This window comes from Emys orbicularis, chromosome 3, assembly GCF_028017835.1.
Source record: "Emys orbicularis isolate rEmyOrb1 chromosome 3, rEmyOrb1.hap1, whole genome shotgun sequence".
In the NCBI taxonomy this organism is placed as follows: Eukaryota; Metazoa; Chordata; order Testudines; family Emydidae; genus Emys; species Emys orbicularis.
Genome location: NC_088685.1, coordinates 170,020,260 through 170,036,174, shown reverse-complemented (window position 1 = coordinate 170,036,174; position 15,915 = coordinate 170,020,260). Strand labels below are relative to the sequence as shown.

Here is a 15,915-nt window from a genome sequence, read left to right as displayed (position 1 = left end):
AGTGAAACTGGGGAGGTGAGGGGGGAGTAGATCCACATAGCCGGTATATTACTTGATGGCCTTTTCTCTGTTCTGGTTCCTGTCACCAGGGTCAAACTTCAGAACTGTGTGAATAAAAAGTTGTATTTTTTGGCTCTGTGCAGGGTTAGCCTCAGAACTGTTCTCTAAGGAAAGTATGGTGGCTGGAATCTAAGGTGTAGAGAGAGATTCCCACAAAATATCCTGTAGCCTAGTGCACTGGCCTGGGCATGAGGAGACCATAAGTTCTGCTGACGTCTGTTTGTGTTTCTGTGCATTGTTATTGACACACCTCTACACTAGGGAGACACAACTATTATTTCTCACCACCCCTTTTGGCAGACGAGATGATGGAGATGTTGCACCAAGTCACTTCCACTAGAGCTGGAAACAGCCTAGGCCTCTAATGTGGCAGACTGCATCTCGTTCACTTAACCACACTCTCTTTTGAAATGATTTTCTCAAAGCTATGTCTGCATACTGTGAGAGACACAGCTGAAGTGCCCTAGCCAATTGTCACGCATGATGGAATCTTAGTGTAGTGTTTGTGTGTCGTGAATGAGGCAGGGGTGTAGATAGGAATCGACTGAGATGCAGCAGGAGTGGACTTTACCACAGACTTCTCATGTGATGTTGGACAATTGCTTACACCAGAATCATTGGAGGTGGCCATCCCTCTGAGTCCTGTGAGATTTAGGAGGAAGGATAGTCCTATGGTTAAGACACTCAGCTGTGACTCAAGAGATCTGATTTTTTTATTCCTGCCTGTGCTGCAAACTCCCTTTGTGACCTTGGCTGAATCATTTAATTTCTGTGCTTCAGTTACCTGATCAGTAGGCTGTTTTGGTTCCTCGGGGGCATGATCAGCCTGTTTTGGCTTGCTTAGACTCCTGGACACAACAGATTGGTTTGATGTTGAGGAACCTGCTACAGCCCTGGAGGAACCTCTCCCCCCTTTCACAATCTCTGCCTGCTTGGGGCAGGGAGGGCAGTACATCAAGAGGAGACCTAAGGGAATATTCAGTGGTACAGTAGCTCTGGGGCCTAGTGCTGCCAATGGTGGGATGTATCTTTAGATAACAGCTGTGAACCTGCTGAGAGGCAGATGGATGGAGAGGGCAGAGAGAGTTCCACAACTACTTCCTGCGCCTTAGGAACCTCCCAGAGGTTCCAGAACCTCCCTGGATCTGAACTGTTTCGAAGCCTGGGCATGATTTGGATCTAGAATGTAGGTTCAGCCAATCATACAGACAGGGTTCAACCTCCAAAATATTCCCAAAATGCAGGAGTGTTTGAATCTGGAGTTTTGTTTTGATCCCATTCTGACACAATTAACAAACTACAGTGTGTAGGTGTATTACAGCATTTTGGACTTTTGGGGAGGGGGAGGGGGCAGGACAGAAAGAGCACAATGGATTCTGGAATGTGAGGCAAGGTAGAGAAAAGCTTGGGGTATTGGGTCCAGGAGTGGCAAAACAATCTGAAAGGCCAGTCCTGAGACCACACATCCGGCATGGATGTACACAAGGCTGCCTCTTAATCACTGGTTCAGAATGCATTTGAAGTTTTGGTGGTTTTATTTAAGAAAGGTTTTGAGGATCATGACATTGCATGTGCCCTTGTTGGTTAAAGTGTCCTTTTCTTTATCTCTACCATACACAGACAGCATTTTCCATGGAAATGAAGAAACATTCTATTGTAGATCTCAGACCAGCTTGGACAGGTGCCCCATGGACTTCAGCTACTTAAATGGTAATGGGCCAAATGGCAGTATGTGCAGTGCCCACAGCATGAACTCTCTCAACCGTTCACAGAACTTCGTTCAGGCGTCTCCAATGTCCTCCAATCTCAGCATCCCAGGAAGTGATATCATGAGAGCAGACTACATCCCCAGCCATAGACATAGTGCCATCATAGTGCCGTCCTACAGGCCAACGCCAGACTATGAAACTGTCATGAGGCAAATGAAGAGGGGGGTTATTCACATGGATAGTCAAAGTCAATCTTTAAGGAACCTCAATATTGGAAATACACATGCTTACAACCAACCAGAAGACCTGGTTTACAGCCAACCTGAAATTCGAGAGAGACATCCCTATACTGTTCCTTATGGGCCGCATGGTGGTTATAACAAACCTGTTGCCCCATCTGACCAAATGAACCCTAATAATGCTGTGCAGAATAAGGCAGCAGCCAGTGCCATATCCCACACAGTTAGCACGCCAGAACTGGCTAACATGCAGCTGCAGAGCAGTCAAAGCTATAGTACTGTCCATATGTTAAATAACTATCTTTTCAGGCCACCACCTCCATATCCACGTCCACGTCCTGCCACCAGCACGCCTGACCTAGCGAGCCACCGTCATAAATATGTCAGTGGCAGTAGCCCTGATTTGGTTACTCGTAAGGTCCAGCTCTCAGTGAAGACATTCCAAGAGGACAGCTTACCAGTGGTTCATCAGTCACTCCAGGAGGTTAGCGAGCCACTCATGGCAGTCAAGCATCATGCAGCTTTGCACAAGCGCCATAGTTTGGAGGTCATCAGCAATATGGTACGTGGTATAGAAGCTATGGCTTTAAAGACATTAAATGCCCCTCTGCCACGTAGAAACACCTTGCGAGAGCAGGTGCAGCCAGAAGAGGCAGCGCAGATGGAACACGCGGTTCAGCAGCACCCTTGCTACCATCACAAGAAGACGTTCTCGAGTGCCACGATGCTGATACACAGCAGTGAAAGCGAAGAGGAAGAAGAAGCTTCAGAATCAGTGTCACAGATAGCACCGCTCCATGAAAATGTGGAATATAGTGCTCAGTTGCAAGCTGCTTTGGCTAGAATACCAAATAAACCTCCTCCTGAGTATCCTGGGCCAAGGAAAAGTGTTAGCAATGGAGCCCTGAGGCAGGACCAAGTAAACATTTCAGTGGCTGTAGCCAGGGCCAAGGCCATGAGGCCAGGGCCTACCAAGGCCATTAGCGTGTCTCGGACTGATCAAATGACAATGAATGGGGCCTCACTTGGACCATCTATCTCAGAGCCTGACCTCACGAGTGTAAAGGAGAGGGTCAAGAAAGAACCAGTGAAGGAAAGGCCTGTGTCCGAAATGTTTTCTATCGAGGACAGCATTATAGAAAGAGAGATGATGATGAGGGTAAGTATCTTTCTCTAATGCAGAGGCTTCTTTGAACCAAAGAACCAACCTGTTTTGTTTTTTTTAATATCCCAAAATGCACAACTGAAGACTGTTATAGCCTAAACAATGAGGAATGTAAAACAGCCTTATGCAGAAAAAAGAGTTTTTGACGGTCATAGGATTAGCTGGAAGGTAAGAGTGAGTAAAAAATGCAGGGTCTGATTCTCCATTGCCTGGCTGTTTGTGCAGTCATTTAGAGCTCTGTAATTTGAATGGGTTTGCAATGCCATCACCAGTACGAGTGGAGAATTCTGGTTCAGTAGCATATTCTCCCCATTTTGCAGGGATATAAAGCAAAGCACTGCATAATATGCAGTGTTAGTGCGGAGAATCCAAACCATGACATTTAGATGGCTTATCACTTAGGATTGCTGCTTTTACATTGATGTAGCGTATGCTTAGCCTACAATTTTATGAGACTGAGTTTTATGAGGAGTAAACTTTGGTGGCAATAGAATTTGGATTGCTGCTTTTCTAAACTAGTGACTTGTTGCACAACAAAAGGAACAATACTGCTAACTTGAGGAAGTAGAGATGCTGTTTTTTCTTTCCCTGAGGTATGGGGAATGGGAATCCTTAAATTCTCATTCAGTTTTCCTAAAACAAACCGATGATGCTGACTCAACTGCTTTTTCCTGCACAGCTGCACACTACAGCAGTTTTCAGATGAATGTACTAGCCCACAACACTCAGTTAATGAATTGTGCACATACCTGGCGAGCAGAGTGTTTAAAGAGATTAAACTGATAAGAGTGACTAACTGTGAAATACTATTTTTTTAACAACTTAATTTAGACATCCTGCATTACTGCCATGCCTTTTTGAAGAGACTTATTATTGAGTGTCCATCTTTTCTGCTTGTTGTAGGAATACATAATATATTCCCTAAAATATAATCTAATAAATGGACAAATACAAAATCTGGTCTTCCATAGACCTAAATGATAGTCAGCAGGGAAGGTATCAAAATATAAAGACTTAGTCATGGGCTTAACTTTATAAACTGAGACTAGTCCTATTGAAGTCAAGTTAGGCAAGTACATATCTCTTTTTCAGGATGGGTTCTAGAGCAGAAGAAACATTGAATCCATTACATTAATGTGATGTCCAAGTGATCTGGGGGTGTTTAGAAAATAATACTAGCTTTGCTGTTAATATTCTTCACGGCAAGGCTATTAGTCAGCAAATAAAGTGAGGTTACTTAATATCTACATTTAGAATGAAACACTTCACTATACCCCAGGGGATTTTTTAAGCTTGTTTAGAAAGCTGCCATTTTGTTATTGCTGATTCTTGCATTTGAAGTAATGATTTAGAAGTAGTGAAAACAAAATTATTTGTTAGTCTGAAAGTTGACAGGCCCTCTATTTCCTTTGAGTTCTGCTAGAACAGGGGCGGGCAAACTTTTTGGCCTGAGGGCCGCATCGGGTTTCCAAAATTGTATGGAGGGCTGGTTAGGAGAGGCTGTGCCTCCTCAAACAGCCAGGCATGGCCCGGCCCCACCCCCTACCTGACCCCTCTTGCTTCTCGCCCCCTGACAGCCCCCCTGGGACTCCTGCTCCATCCAACCCCCCCCCATTCCCTGTCCCCTGACAGCCCCCAGAACCCCCACCCCTGACTTCCCCCCACCACCCCATCCAACCCCTCCTCTCATTCCTGACTGCCCCCCCCGGGACCCCTGCCCCATCCAACCACCCCTTCTCCCTGACTGCCCCCGGAACCCCTGCCCCTGACTGCCCCCCGCTGCCCCATCCTGCCCTCCTGGGACCCTGCCCCATCCAACCACCCCTTCACCCTGTCCCCTGACTGCCACCGGAACCCCTGCTCCTGACTGCCCCCCGCTGCCCCATCCAATCCCCCTCTCCTTCCTGACTGCCTCCCCCGAGACCACTGCCCCCATTCAACCCCCCTGTTCTCCACCCTCTGACCACCCCAACCCCTATCCGCCTCCCCGCCCCCGACTACCACCCCGAACTCCACTGCCCTCTATCCAAGCCCCCCCTGCTCCCTTACCGCGCTGCCTGGATCAGGCCGGGCTCTGCAGCTGCATTGCCCCAGGAGCTTGCAGCCCCGCCGCCCAGAGCATTGCACCAGCGGCGGGGTGAGCTGAGACTGCAGGGAAGGGGCCGGGGGCTAGCCTCCCGGGGCAGGAGCTCAGGGGCCAGGCAGGAGGGTCCCATGGGCCGGATGTGGCCCGCGGGCCGTAGTTTGCCCACATCTGTGCTAGAACAAATGCAAAAATGGATCTCTCAAATCCTGAAAACTGTCACTTCCTAGATCATTGGTTCTGATTCTTGGGGGTCAAGGTTTCAAGATGCACCACAAAGCTGTATCCTAGAGGTTGTGTTATTTCCTACAGAATCTAAGGTTTTATTTAACCAAAAAAAAAAAAAGTTATTTCTAACCTTTCTGCTTGGGAAATATAACCTCTCACATGTAAATACTGCAGTAGTAAGGCTTATTAAATGTGTAGCATCCCAGAATATATTCAGTAAAACTATTTGAATTACATTTTATGATCTCTTTCAGATATGAAGTGATCAAAGGGACATGCATTGAGTGTAATTGTCTTCCTTAGCTATAGACAACCCACGGAATTCAAATCAAATTAACGTGTGTGTGTGTGTGTGTGCGCATGTGTTACAGCATTTTGGACTTTTGGGGGGACCAAAGAAGCTCAAAGGATTCCGAGATTGGGCACAGAGGATTCTGGGATGTGGGGCAAGATAAAGAAAAGCTTGGGGTATTGGGGCCAGGAGTGGCAAAATAATCTGAGAACCTCCGTTCTGGATATTCATTGAGTATTAGATCAACTTTGTTCACCCCATCAACACGGTGTGCACATTTGCTTTTTGGAAGTGGGAGGTTATTCTATTTTTTTATGCTCAAATTGCTTTTAAAATGGTTTCCAGCCTAGTTCAGGAATCACATGACATTTCTACCTCTTTCACCACGGGCACTGAAAACTATCAGCTAACCATTCGTGAATTTGGTGCCGTGGCTGATCCCGTAGGCACAGAATTTACCATTTTCACTTTGGGACATTCTATTTGGTTAAAGACAGCCGATTTTTATGAAGCTTTTGCCATAGCAGAAAACCAAACAGAAATTGGGCAAAATTACTAGATCTTGAACTGTCTGTAAATCTGGTAAAAACGTGGGTTTAATTTTTGCCAGTTTCACCAGTAGCATAAGCATCTTTATGCAGTTATGCCCAGGTACCTAATGGCAATGAAAAGTTTGCAGGCTGGCCCATTCCAGAAACCGTCCATTTACTATATGCCCGTGGGGAGTGCTTTTCCAGTAGGAGAGCTTGGACCATTTTGTAATAGCAGTTTTCAAAAGCAGCTGTGATCCAGAGAGCCTTTGTGCATTGCTTTCCCCCAAAATCAGGCGGGAAGAGTCGCCAAGAGAATGAAATGAAATATTTCCCCCTCTTCGCCTTCCTGGAGTTGTGGCCCTCCACCTCTTAGATGTATCATCTCCCACTAGCCACAGAACGAAATTAGAACTCAAACGCTCCATGCAGCAGTGTAATGTACTACACAAATATGATGTAAAGCAAGTTCTGTGCATCGAATGGTATTAAAATCTGTTTTTAAACACCATGAGATCATTCTTCGTACAGTGGGCACCATTAACAGATGGACATTTACCAAACACGGTAGTTTAAATTTACCAAAGTATTTCCCATTCTAAACAAACACCCCAGCAAAGATAAAATGTGCAGTGGGGCAAGCAGTGTATATTTTTCATGGTTTTCTGCTGCAGTAAATGGAAATGAACACTCTTTAAAACAGTATGGGATATGTTTGCATAAGTATTGCCGTCGTGACATGGTGGGATTATGTCCTGATAGCAATTTACCATTACAGAAAGGATACCCAAGATTTGTATTTGCAAGTCTTTTGATAGCAAGTAAGCTATATTTTACCTTTGGATTGTTCCTTTGAAATTAAAATTCTGTGCTCATGTAGGAATAGGCCCTGGGGAATAATAGGAAGAATTGGAGGTTGTATTTGAATTTACTCTGCTAATGGTGATCATCTGCATTCCTTGGCCAGAGAGTTGCAGATTTTGGAGATTAAAAAAACATTCCAGTGTTTTACTGGCATTATAGATAACAACACAGAGATAAAAAACATGCCTTTTCTTGCCAAAAGAATCTAGAGAAGCAGAAGATGGCAGGCCTGGAGGCCCAGAAGAGGCCCTTGATGTTGGCAGCGTTAAATGGACTCTCCGTTGCTAGAGTTCCAGTGCCTGAGGATAGCCAGGATGAAGTAGCCAAGGTGCCAATGGATGAGAGGGTAAGAGAGAGATTCACGAAGTGCTATTTATTCCATTGTTTCTAGCAATGTACACGTTTTGAAGTTTTAAAAACTGGAAACTATTACTGGTGGCCACATTGAGAGCAACATCCGTGATGGAGGTCTTTGGTATTGTCACTGCTTCGGTGAGGCCAAAAACTTGGGCGTTGAACACTTGTAAGAGGTTCTGAATGCCGTCATCGCCCACTGAAGTCAGTGGAAGTTGAAGGTGCTTAGCACCTCAAGGAGTGTTCAGCGTCTCACAGGATCAAGCCCTAAATCTAAAATATTGCACATCTCCTCTTGGCCAGGGCGGTTGATACAGCAGTCACTCTTTGTTGTAACATAATGTGCTGAATGATGCATGTAGGTTGCTGAGAAGAGCCCTAGTTGCAGTCCAAGAGACAAAAAAAAATCCATTCTTCAAGATTTAACTGTGCATTTCTGTCTATGCACATGCATGTAATTAAAAAAAATTTAAAATATCTGCTGCCATTAACTATTGGGGCAAATGTTCAAAGAGGCCTCCCTCCTGATTTTGTGCATGGAATTTTGCACCCTATACAGTTTTTGTACAAGCAAATGACAGCAATTACATATGGTAAGCCCATTTCTCCCGGATACACATCAGAGGTGGTTCTTCGAGTGATTGCTCATGTCCATTCAACTTAAGTGTGTGTGCTCGCCATATGCACCGGTGCCGGAAGTTTTTCCGTAAGTATCCGTAAGGGACCGGCTCTGGCACCCCTAGGAGTGGCACGTGTATGCCACGGCATATAGGGCGCTGCCAGCCCCCTCCACCCTCAGTTCCTTCTTGCTGCCAGCGATGGTGCATGGAACTGATGCTGCTTCAGCTAGAGCTGTTGCTTTTTGTTGGTTCGAACTCATTTGCCTCTTGCAAACATTATTGTATATAGTTTCGCTTTAGTTTAGTTCAACCTATTTGTTAAGTTAGAGACTTAGGTCCCTATAGGGACTTCGCCTCGGGACGAGGCATGCCCCAGTCCCCAGGCTTTAAACCCTGCGATCGCTGTAAAAGGCCCATGCCCATTGGTGATCCACATAATAGTTGTTTTCGGTGCTTGGGGGGAGGGACAGCTCAGTGGTTTGAGCATTGGCCTGCTAAACCCAGGGCTGTGAGTTCAATCCTTCAGGGGGCCACTTAGGGATCTGGGGCAAAATCAGTATTTGGTCCTGCTAGTGAAGGCAGGGGGCTGGACTCGATGACCTTTCGAGGTCCCTTCCAGTTCTAGGAGATAGGAGATCTCCAATCACATTAGTGATAAGTGCAAAATCTGCAAGTCCTTCAAGCCCAGGATGAAGAAGGAGCGTGACATTCGTTTGAAGGCGCTCCTGATGGAGTCTGCCCTTACCCTGATGCCAGAGCAGTGCTCTCATTCGAGCACCATAACCTCGGTACGCAGTACCCCACCGGTACTGTCTATGAGCCGGCACCGGTCTCCTTCCATGGCTCCAGCCAAGAAGCCCAGGAAGACGGGGCGAGGAAGGTCTCCAGCTTCCTGCGAGGAAAAGGACAAATCTGGGGTGGACCAAGGCCCTGTCTCGGGTGCCTCTTCACCCCCTTTGGGATCCCGGGCCCCAGCTCAGCTCGAGCAGTGTATCCCAGCCCACTCCACACCTGGGATACACTGCTTGGGGTCGGATAGCATCGAAGGTCCTCGTCAGCTCCGGAGTCAGCGCCCAGAAGCTCCCCGGCACCGGTACCGCTCAAGGGACAGGTCAAGGGACCGACGGTACCGTTCCCCGGACCGTCGCCGATCCCCCAGGGCGGCGTCACCGTGTGCAGCTACATCTTCACGATGCTGAGCCCGCTCTAGTTCCCACTCCACATCCCGGTACCGTTCGTTAAGTGTGAGGCATAGATCGCCAGCCCAGGGCTGTCGCAGAGTCGTCAGGGCCCTGATCCAGATGCTCGTCAAGGTCAGCCAGATCCAGCTTCGGGAAGGGCGACCGGTACCGATCGGGACAGAGCCACCAATCAGCCCCATCTTGGTCACAGGGGAGCGACCGCTCGGGCTGTGGCTCAGGTTCGGAGCAAGGTTACCTAGCGGCAGGACAGGCTCCGGCACCTACGGTGCAGACTACGGCGGCGGCACTGAAGCCGGGCCCGTGGCCTCAGACTCCGTGGCTGGCACAGTGGTACCCATGGGGGTTCGCTCAGCCCTCTCAGGCTGCCCACTCAATATCCAGAGCTTCGGAAAGACTGGCTATCGCCCTCTCTCACCCCCCTCCAGCCCAAGAGGCCTCGGCTGCAGGCACAGGAGGAAGTGGGCGAGCAAGCCACCGGACCACCTATGGTTGCAGAGGACCCCTTGATACTGGCTTCCTCCTCCTCGTCACCAGATGAGGCCATAGTGGGGCCCCCTCCATCGGTGCCCCAGGATGATGCTAAAGCACATCAGGAGCTGTTAGAGAGCTGCCACCAACCTGGGCCTCCAGGTGGAGGAGTTAGAGGAACCCACAGACTCCCTCTTTAATGTTCTCTGCCCCGTGGCCCCGGCCAGGCTAGCTTTGCCCCTACATGAGGGGTCACTAAAATTACAAATGCCCTCTGGCAAACTCCCTCCTCCTTGCCTCTGATCTCCAAGAGGGTGGAGCGCAAGTACTTTGTGCCATCCAAGGGCCACAAGTACCTTTATACCCACCCTGTTCCCAATTCCCTAGTGGTAGAGGCGGAGAACCACAGGGAGAGACAGCGTCAACCAGGGGCTACCCCTAAGAATAAAGACTCAAGGTGACTAGACTTGTTTGGGTGTAAAGTTTATTCATCCTCCAATCTACAGTTGCGGATGGCCAACCATCAGGCCTCACTAGGCCGCTGTGATTTTAATATGTGGCAGGCCGTGACCAAGTTCAAGAGCGCCCTTCCTGAGGCTTCTAGGAAGGAGTTCCGGGCAATCCTGGATGAGGGCTCGACTGCAGCCAGAGTAGCTCTCCAGGCAGCATCGGATGCTGCAGACACCGCCGCCCATACCATGGCATCAGCCATCTCGTTGTTCAGGGCTTCCTGGCTGCTCCTTTCTGGTCTTTCCTCGGAGGCTCGGCAGTCAATGCAAGACCTCCCTTTGGATGGGCACGCTCTGTTCGCAGAACAGGCAGACATTAAACTCCATGGCCTGAAAGATTCATGTACGACCCTAAATACACTGGGCCTGTACGTCCCCGGCCCTGCCCGCAAGCGGTTTAAGCCGCAGCAGCCTTAGAACCAGGGGAGCCACTCTCGCCAGGAGCCTCCCCACAAAAGATCCAGGGGCTACAAGAGGTGCCTGGCCACCAACCCCCATCTACATCACAGGAGGGCTTGACCTGCAGTAAGCAGATGGGCAAGCGCCCGTTTTGAGGGTACGCCTGAGGGTGACCTACCACACTGTTCCCCAGATCCTTCCTCCCCTCTGTTTGCCAACTGCCTTTCTTCCTTCCTCCTTGCATGGGCGTCTATAACATAGGACCAATGGATCCTCAGTACGGTGGCACAGGGTTACACCCTTCAGTTACTTTCTACTGCCCCTTCCCGCCTCTCCTCCCTGTTCCTCCTCAGGGACCCCCTCACGAGAATCTTCTCGTTCAGGAGGTAGAGGGTCTACTACAGCTGGGTGTGGTGGAGGTAGTTCCTGTGGAGTACAGGAACAAGGGGTTCTATTCCCAATACTTTTTAATCCCCAAGGCCAAGGACGGTCTGCGACCCATACTAGACCTGCATACTTGAACCACTGTTTAGCGAAAGTGAAGTTCTGCACAGTCTCCTTGGATCCAGGAGACTGGTACGCTGCCCTCAATCTGAAAGATGCGTACTTCCACATCATCATCGTCAAGGGACACAGACGCTTCCTCCGGTTTACGGTAAGTCCCAACCACTCTCAGTTCCCGGACTTTCCTTTTGGCCTAGTGATGGCACCGGGGGTATTTACCAAGTGCACGTCGGTGGTGGCGGCTTACCTCAGACGTCAGGGTATCTAGATCTACCCATACCACGACGACTGGCTCATCAAGGGAAGCTCAAGGTCCAAGGGGATGTCACAGTGCTGCTAGCCACGTGCCGTGGCCTTGGTCTGTTTGTGAACGACAAAAAATCCACTTTAGTTTCAGTACAGAGGATAGAGTTCATCAGAGTGGTGCTCGAATCGACCTGCACACTGGAGATTCAGGGCACTGATAGACCTCATCGTGGAAGTCTCCACATTTCCCTTGACCATGGCCAGGGTTTGCCAGTGCATGCTAAGTCACATGGCAGCATATTCATATATATGGTGCACCACACCAGGCTCTAGATGCGACCCTCAGTTCCGGCCCCACCCGGCTTTCCTTCCCAAGGTGGTGTCCGCTTTCCACATGAGCCAGGACATCTTTCTTCCGGTCTTCTGCCCTAAGCCCCATAAGACTAGTGAAGAGAGGCGCCTTCACGCTTTGGATGTAAGAAGAGCTCTGGCTTTCTACCTAGATTGGACAAAACCTTTCCGTAAGTCGACTCAGCTTTTCATCTCTATAGCTGATAGGATGAGCGGCCTCCCAGTGTCCAAAGGATTTTTAACTGGATCACCTATTGCATTCGAACCTGCTACGAGTTAGTGGGAGACCCTCCGCCGCCAATCATCAGAGCCCACTCGACTAGAGCGCAGGCATCCTCGGCGGCCTTCCTGGCACACGTTCCGATCCAGGACATCTGTAAAGCTGCGACGTGGTCCTCAGTATACGCGTTTATGGCCAACTATGACATCATGCAGCAGCCCAGAGACCACACTGGGTTCAGCAGAGCTGTATTGTAATCTACATGTCCGTGAACTCCTTACCTGCCTCCAGAGGTACTGCTGGGAGTCACACAAGTTGAATGGACATGAGCAAGTACTTGAAGAAGAAAAGACAGTTACCTTTTCCATAACTGGTGTTCTGCGAGATGTGTTGGTCATGTCCATTCCACATCCTGCCCTCCTTCCCCTCTGTCAGAGTTTCTGGCAAGAAGGAACTGAGGGTGTAGGGGGCTGGCAGCACCCTATATGCCGCAGCATACACGCGCTACTCCAGGGGGCGCCAGAGCCGGTCCCCTACGGATACTGCTGAGGGAAAAACTTCTGGCACCGATGCATGTGGCGAGCAAACACACCTAAGTTGAATGGACATGAGCAACACATCTCGAGGAACACCAGTTATGGAAAAAGGTAACTGTCTTTATTTGTATGTGCACAGAAATGGCAATGTACAAATTAAGGCCATGTTTTGAAAATGTGAACCTAAATTCATTGTAACAAAAGAGTGACTACTTTTAAAGATAATTTTTTTCAAAAATGTACTTAGATAAGTCCATTTATGGAATCAGGATTGTAACTAGAAGATTTTTGCTTTATCTAGCACCGGAATCTGTAACTATAAAAAGAGAATGTGCTAGAAACATACAATTCTCTGCTGATTTAACTACACTGAAGCAGACAGTTATGCATTCTCAGACAACATAAAACTTTGTATAGTAAGCAGTATAGCTCCAAGCAAAAAGACGAGAACATCCTAGTTTGTTTGATGATTCATTCTGTATTGAGATAAAATACTGCAGTGTGATACTTCCGCAATCATTCTGTCTCGAAAAATTACTTGATGAGAGTATTCCTTTCCTTCTGTTAAATCACAGTGCAAAATCTTGAAGAGGAAGTTGGAAGAGGGGATGGTATTCACCGAATATGAGCAGATTCCAAAGAAAAAGGCAGATGGGATCTTCACCACTGCAGCATTGCCTGAAAATGCTGAGCGCAACCGCATCAGGGAAGTCGTTCCTTATGAGGAGAACAGAGTAGAGTTGGTACCAACCAAAGAAAATAATACAGGCTACATCAATGCCTCGCACATAAAGGTAAAGGCTTTTGAAGCATCACATGGCATATGAAGAAGCATTAGGGGAGTGGGTATGTTGTTACAGGTATGGCCATTGTTTTCTAACATTAGAGGACTTGCAAAAAGTCATTTACTCACATCTACCTAGGTTTCTTTAAAAAATGGGCAGGTTGTTTTACCTTGGACGACAATGTCACTACATCACATTCCTAATTTCAAGGCTCAGTGAACAATCATGAATTGATGTATTTATTACATTTCTGGGACCTAGAAATCATTGTACAGAAATTTCCTTATCTGTTGCAATGTTGCATAGACTAGCGGCTGAATGCTTGCATTAAGCTAAAAAGGGCACCCAACATATCTTAAATTTAACTAATGGGCTAGCTCTACCCATATTAGTTCAGACCAATACAATTTCCATCACCCTGATCCTGCAGGAGCAGCTGGACCAGCGGGAATTTCCTCCCAGGGGAGGAGGATAGGCAGTGGTTCCACCAGGAGAAACTTTAAATGGAAACCTGCAGGGAGAAGAGGAGTGCACTGAATCAGTAGGAGGCCTGGCCCCAAAGCTTCTATCTTATTTTTAAAACTTACGGGGCTTGATTTTTAAAATATAGGGGTGTTAAATGCATGTTTGCCTTTTGAGCATGTCCAGCACACAAGTGGTCTAGTAAATCAGACCCCTAAAATAATGGCTCTTCCATTTAGGCTGGTCATGTGAGCATTCATATTGCCTTGTTTCAAATGGGAGTTTTGTAAAATGAAGTTATGTTACTGTTCAGAAATTCATTGTATTAATGGTTTAAATACAGTCTGACCCTCTATGCTGCTTGTAAGCCTGCTATATAGTCATTTTCAGCAGTAAGCTGTTTCAGGGTGGCTGCAAATTCATTTTTCTCTTCTCTGTTTCCAATTACAGCTTTTCAAGGCCCCTTGGTGATTATCACTCTGTCCTGAGAGAAGTAGTGGTACTCAGGTCATGCCAGGCTGCCATGTGGCATAACAGGGCTGCCTTTTCCCATTGTCAATAACAAAATGGGGGAAAAAATCAAATTAGAATAATAAATAAAACATTCTGTTCATTTACATCTTCGTGGAAGAAAGGCCTTTAAGTCCAAAGAGAATAGCTAATCTTAGTCATGATTTTCAATATTAAATACTGTTGATTCAGAACACCTTTCTAAACCAGGATCCTGTCATGGTTATCACTTTCCCACCAGAGTCCTGGTGGGTAGCAGATACTGGTTTTTGGCATCATCTGCCATTGCTAGAATGATGGATTATTGAATCAAATTTTTTTTCATCTAATTTGTGGGAGAAAAAAATTCCTAACAATATAAATTGTGCCCATAAGTTGGTATCAGCCAGAAAAAGAATTTTTCTCAGCCAGTTTTAAGAGTCCACATTTCATTTTTTGTGTCACTTTTGTTCGCACACCCATTTGAGATCTAGAGAGCATGCAGGAACATGCACTCATGTTTTAGTATCTGACACTCTGGCTCTTGCCAGTATTTTCTCCTTGAACTCCAAGTGGCTGTTACAGAAGCCAAGCAAGTGATCTTTTTGCTTAGAAGGTGAAATCGCATCTGTGAAATTTACCTCTGTAGCATAAAGTGTGTGCTTGCAGCCCAATACTCAATTTTTAATAACCTGCAGTCAGGGCATTAGAATGCAGTAAACATTCCAGGCATCACTCTCCCTCCAGACTATTTATGGTTCTATCCTATCAGATGCCAGGAGGCTGGATATTTGGACCAGAAGTCAGAAGACAAAGACAGCTCCTATATCATTTTGATAAGATCCATGCCTGGAGGATCATGATCCCACCACCACTAAGCCTGCTGTCCCTGTGGGTTGTCAGCACTTCTCTGCTTACTTAACACTGGCCTATCCTGTCAAGATGTTAAGCATAGTCCAAATACGGAGACACAAATCATAATTTAAGTTATGGATTTAAAAAAAAACCTCTTGCTTTTTGCTGCACATAGAGCAGGGGCGGGCAAACTTCTTAGTCTGAGGGCCATATTGGGTTTCGGAAATTGTATGGAGGGCCGGTTAGGGGAGGCTGTGCCTCCCCAAACAGCCAGGTGTGGCCTGGCCAGCGCCCCCTATCTGACCCACCCCCCTGCTTCTCGCCCCCTGACGGGCCCCCCCGGGACCCCTGCCCCATCCAACCCTCCCTGTCCCCTGACGGTCCCCCTGGGACTCCTGCCCCATCCACCCCACCCCTGCTCCCTGGCCCCTGACGGCCCCTGGCCCCCTCGCCCCTGACTGCCCCCTGCTACCCCATCCAACCTCTCCTCTCATTCCTGACTGCCCCCCGGGACCTCTGCCCCATTCAACCACCCTTTCTCCCTGACCGCCTCTGGAATCCCTGCCCCTGCTGCCCCATCCAACCCCCACCCTCCTTCCTGACTGCCCCTCCGGGACCTCTGCCCCCATATTCCCCGCCCTCTGACTGCCCCGACCCCTATCCACATCTCCGCCCCCTGACCACCCCCCTGAACTCCCCTGTCCTCTATCCAACCCCCCCTGCTCCCTGCCCCCTTACTGCGCTG

General features: G+C 48.0%; 1 protein-coding gene across 1 annotated transcript in view; it reads left to right on the top strand.

The window, feature by feature from the left end:
• Nucleotides 1-15,915, top strand: part of PTPN14 (protein tyrosine phosphatase non-receptor type 14) — a 100,891-nt gene that overhangs the window by 75,009 nt on the left and 9,967 nt on the right. The window contains exons 12-14 of the mRNA XM_065401516.1: nucleotides 1,681-3,167; nucleotides 7,373-7,516; nucleotides 13,155-13,373. Of these exons, the coding sequence (XP_065257588.1) occupies nucleotides 1,681-3,167; nucleotides 7,373-7,516; nucleotides 13,155-13,373 (1,850 nt within the window). The remainder of the gene's footprint in view (nucleotides 1-1,680; nucleotides 3,168-7,372; nucleotides 7,517-13,154; nucleotides 13,374-15,915) is intronic.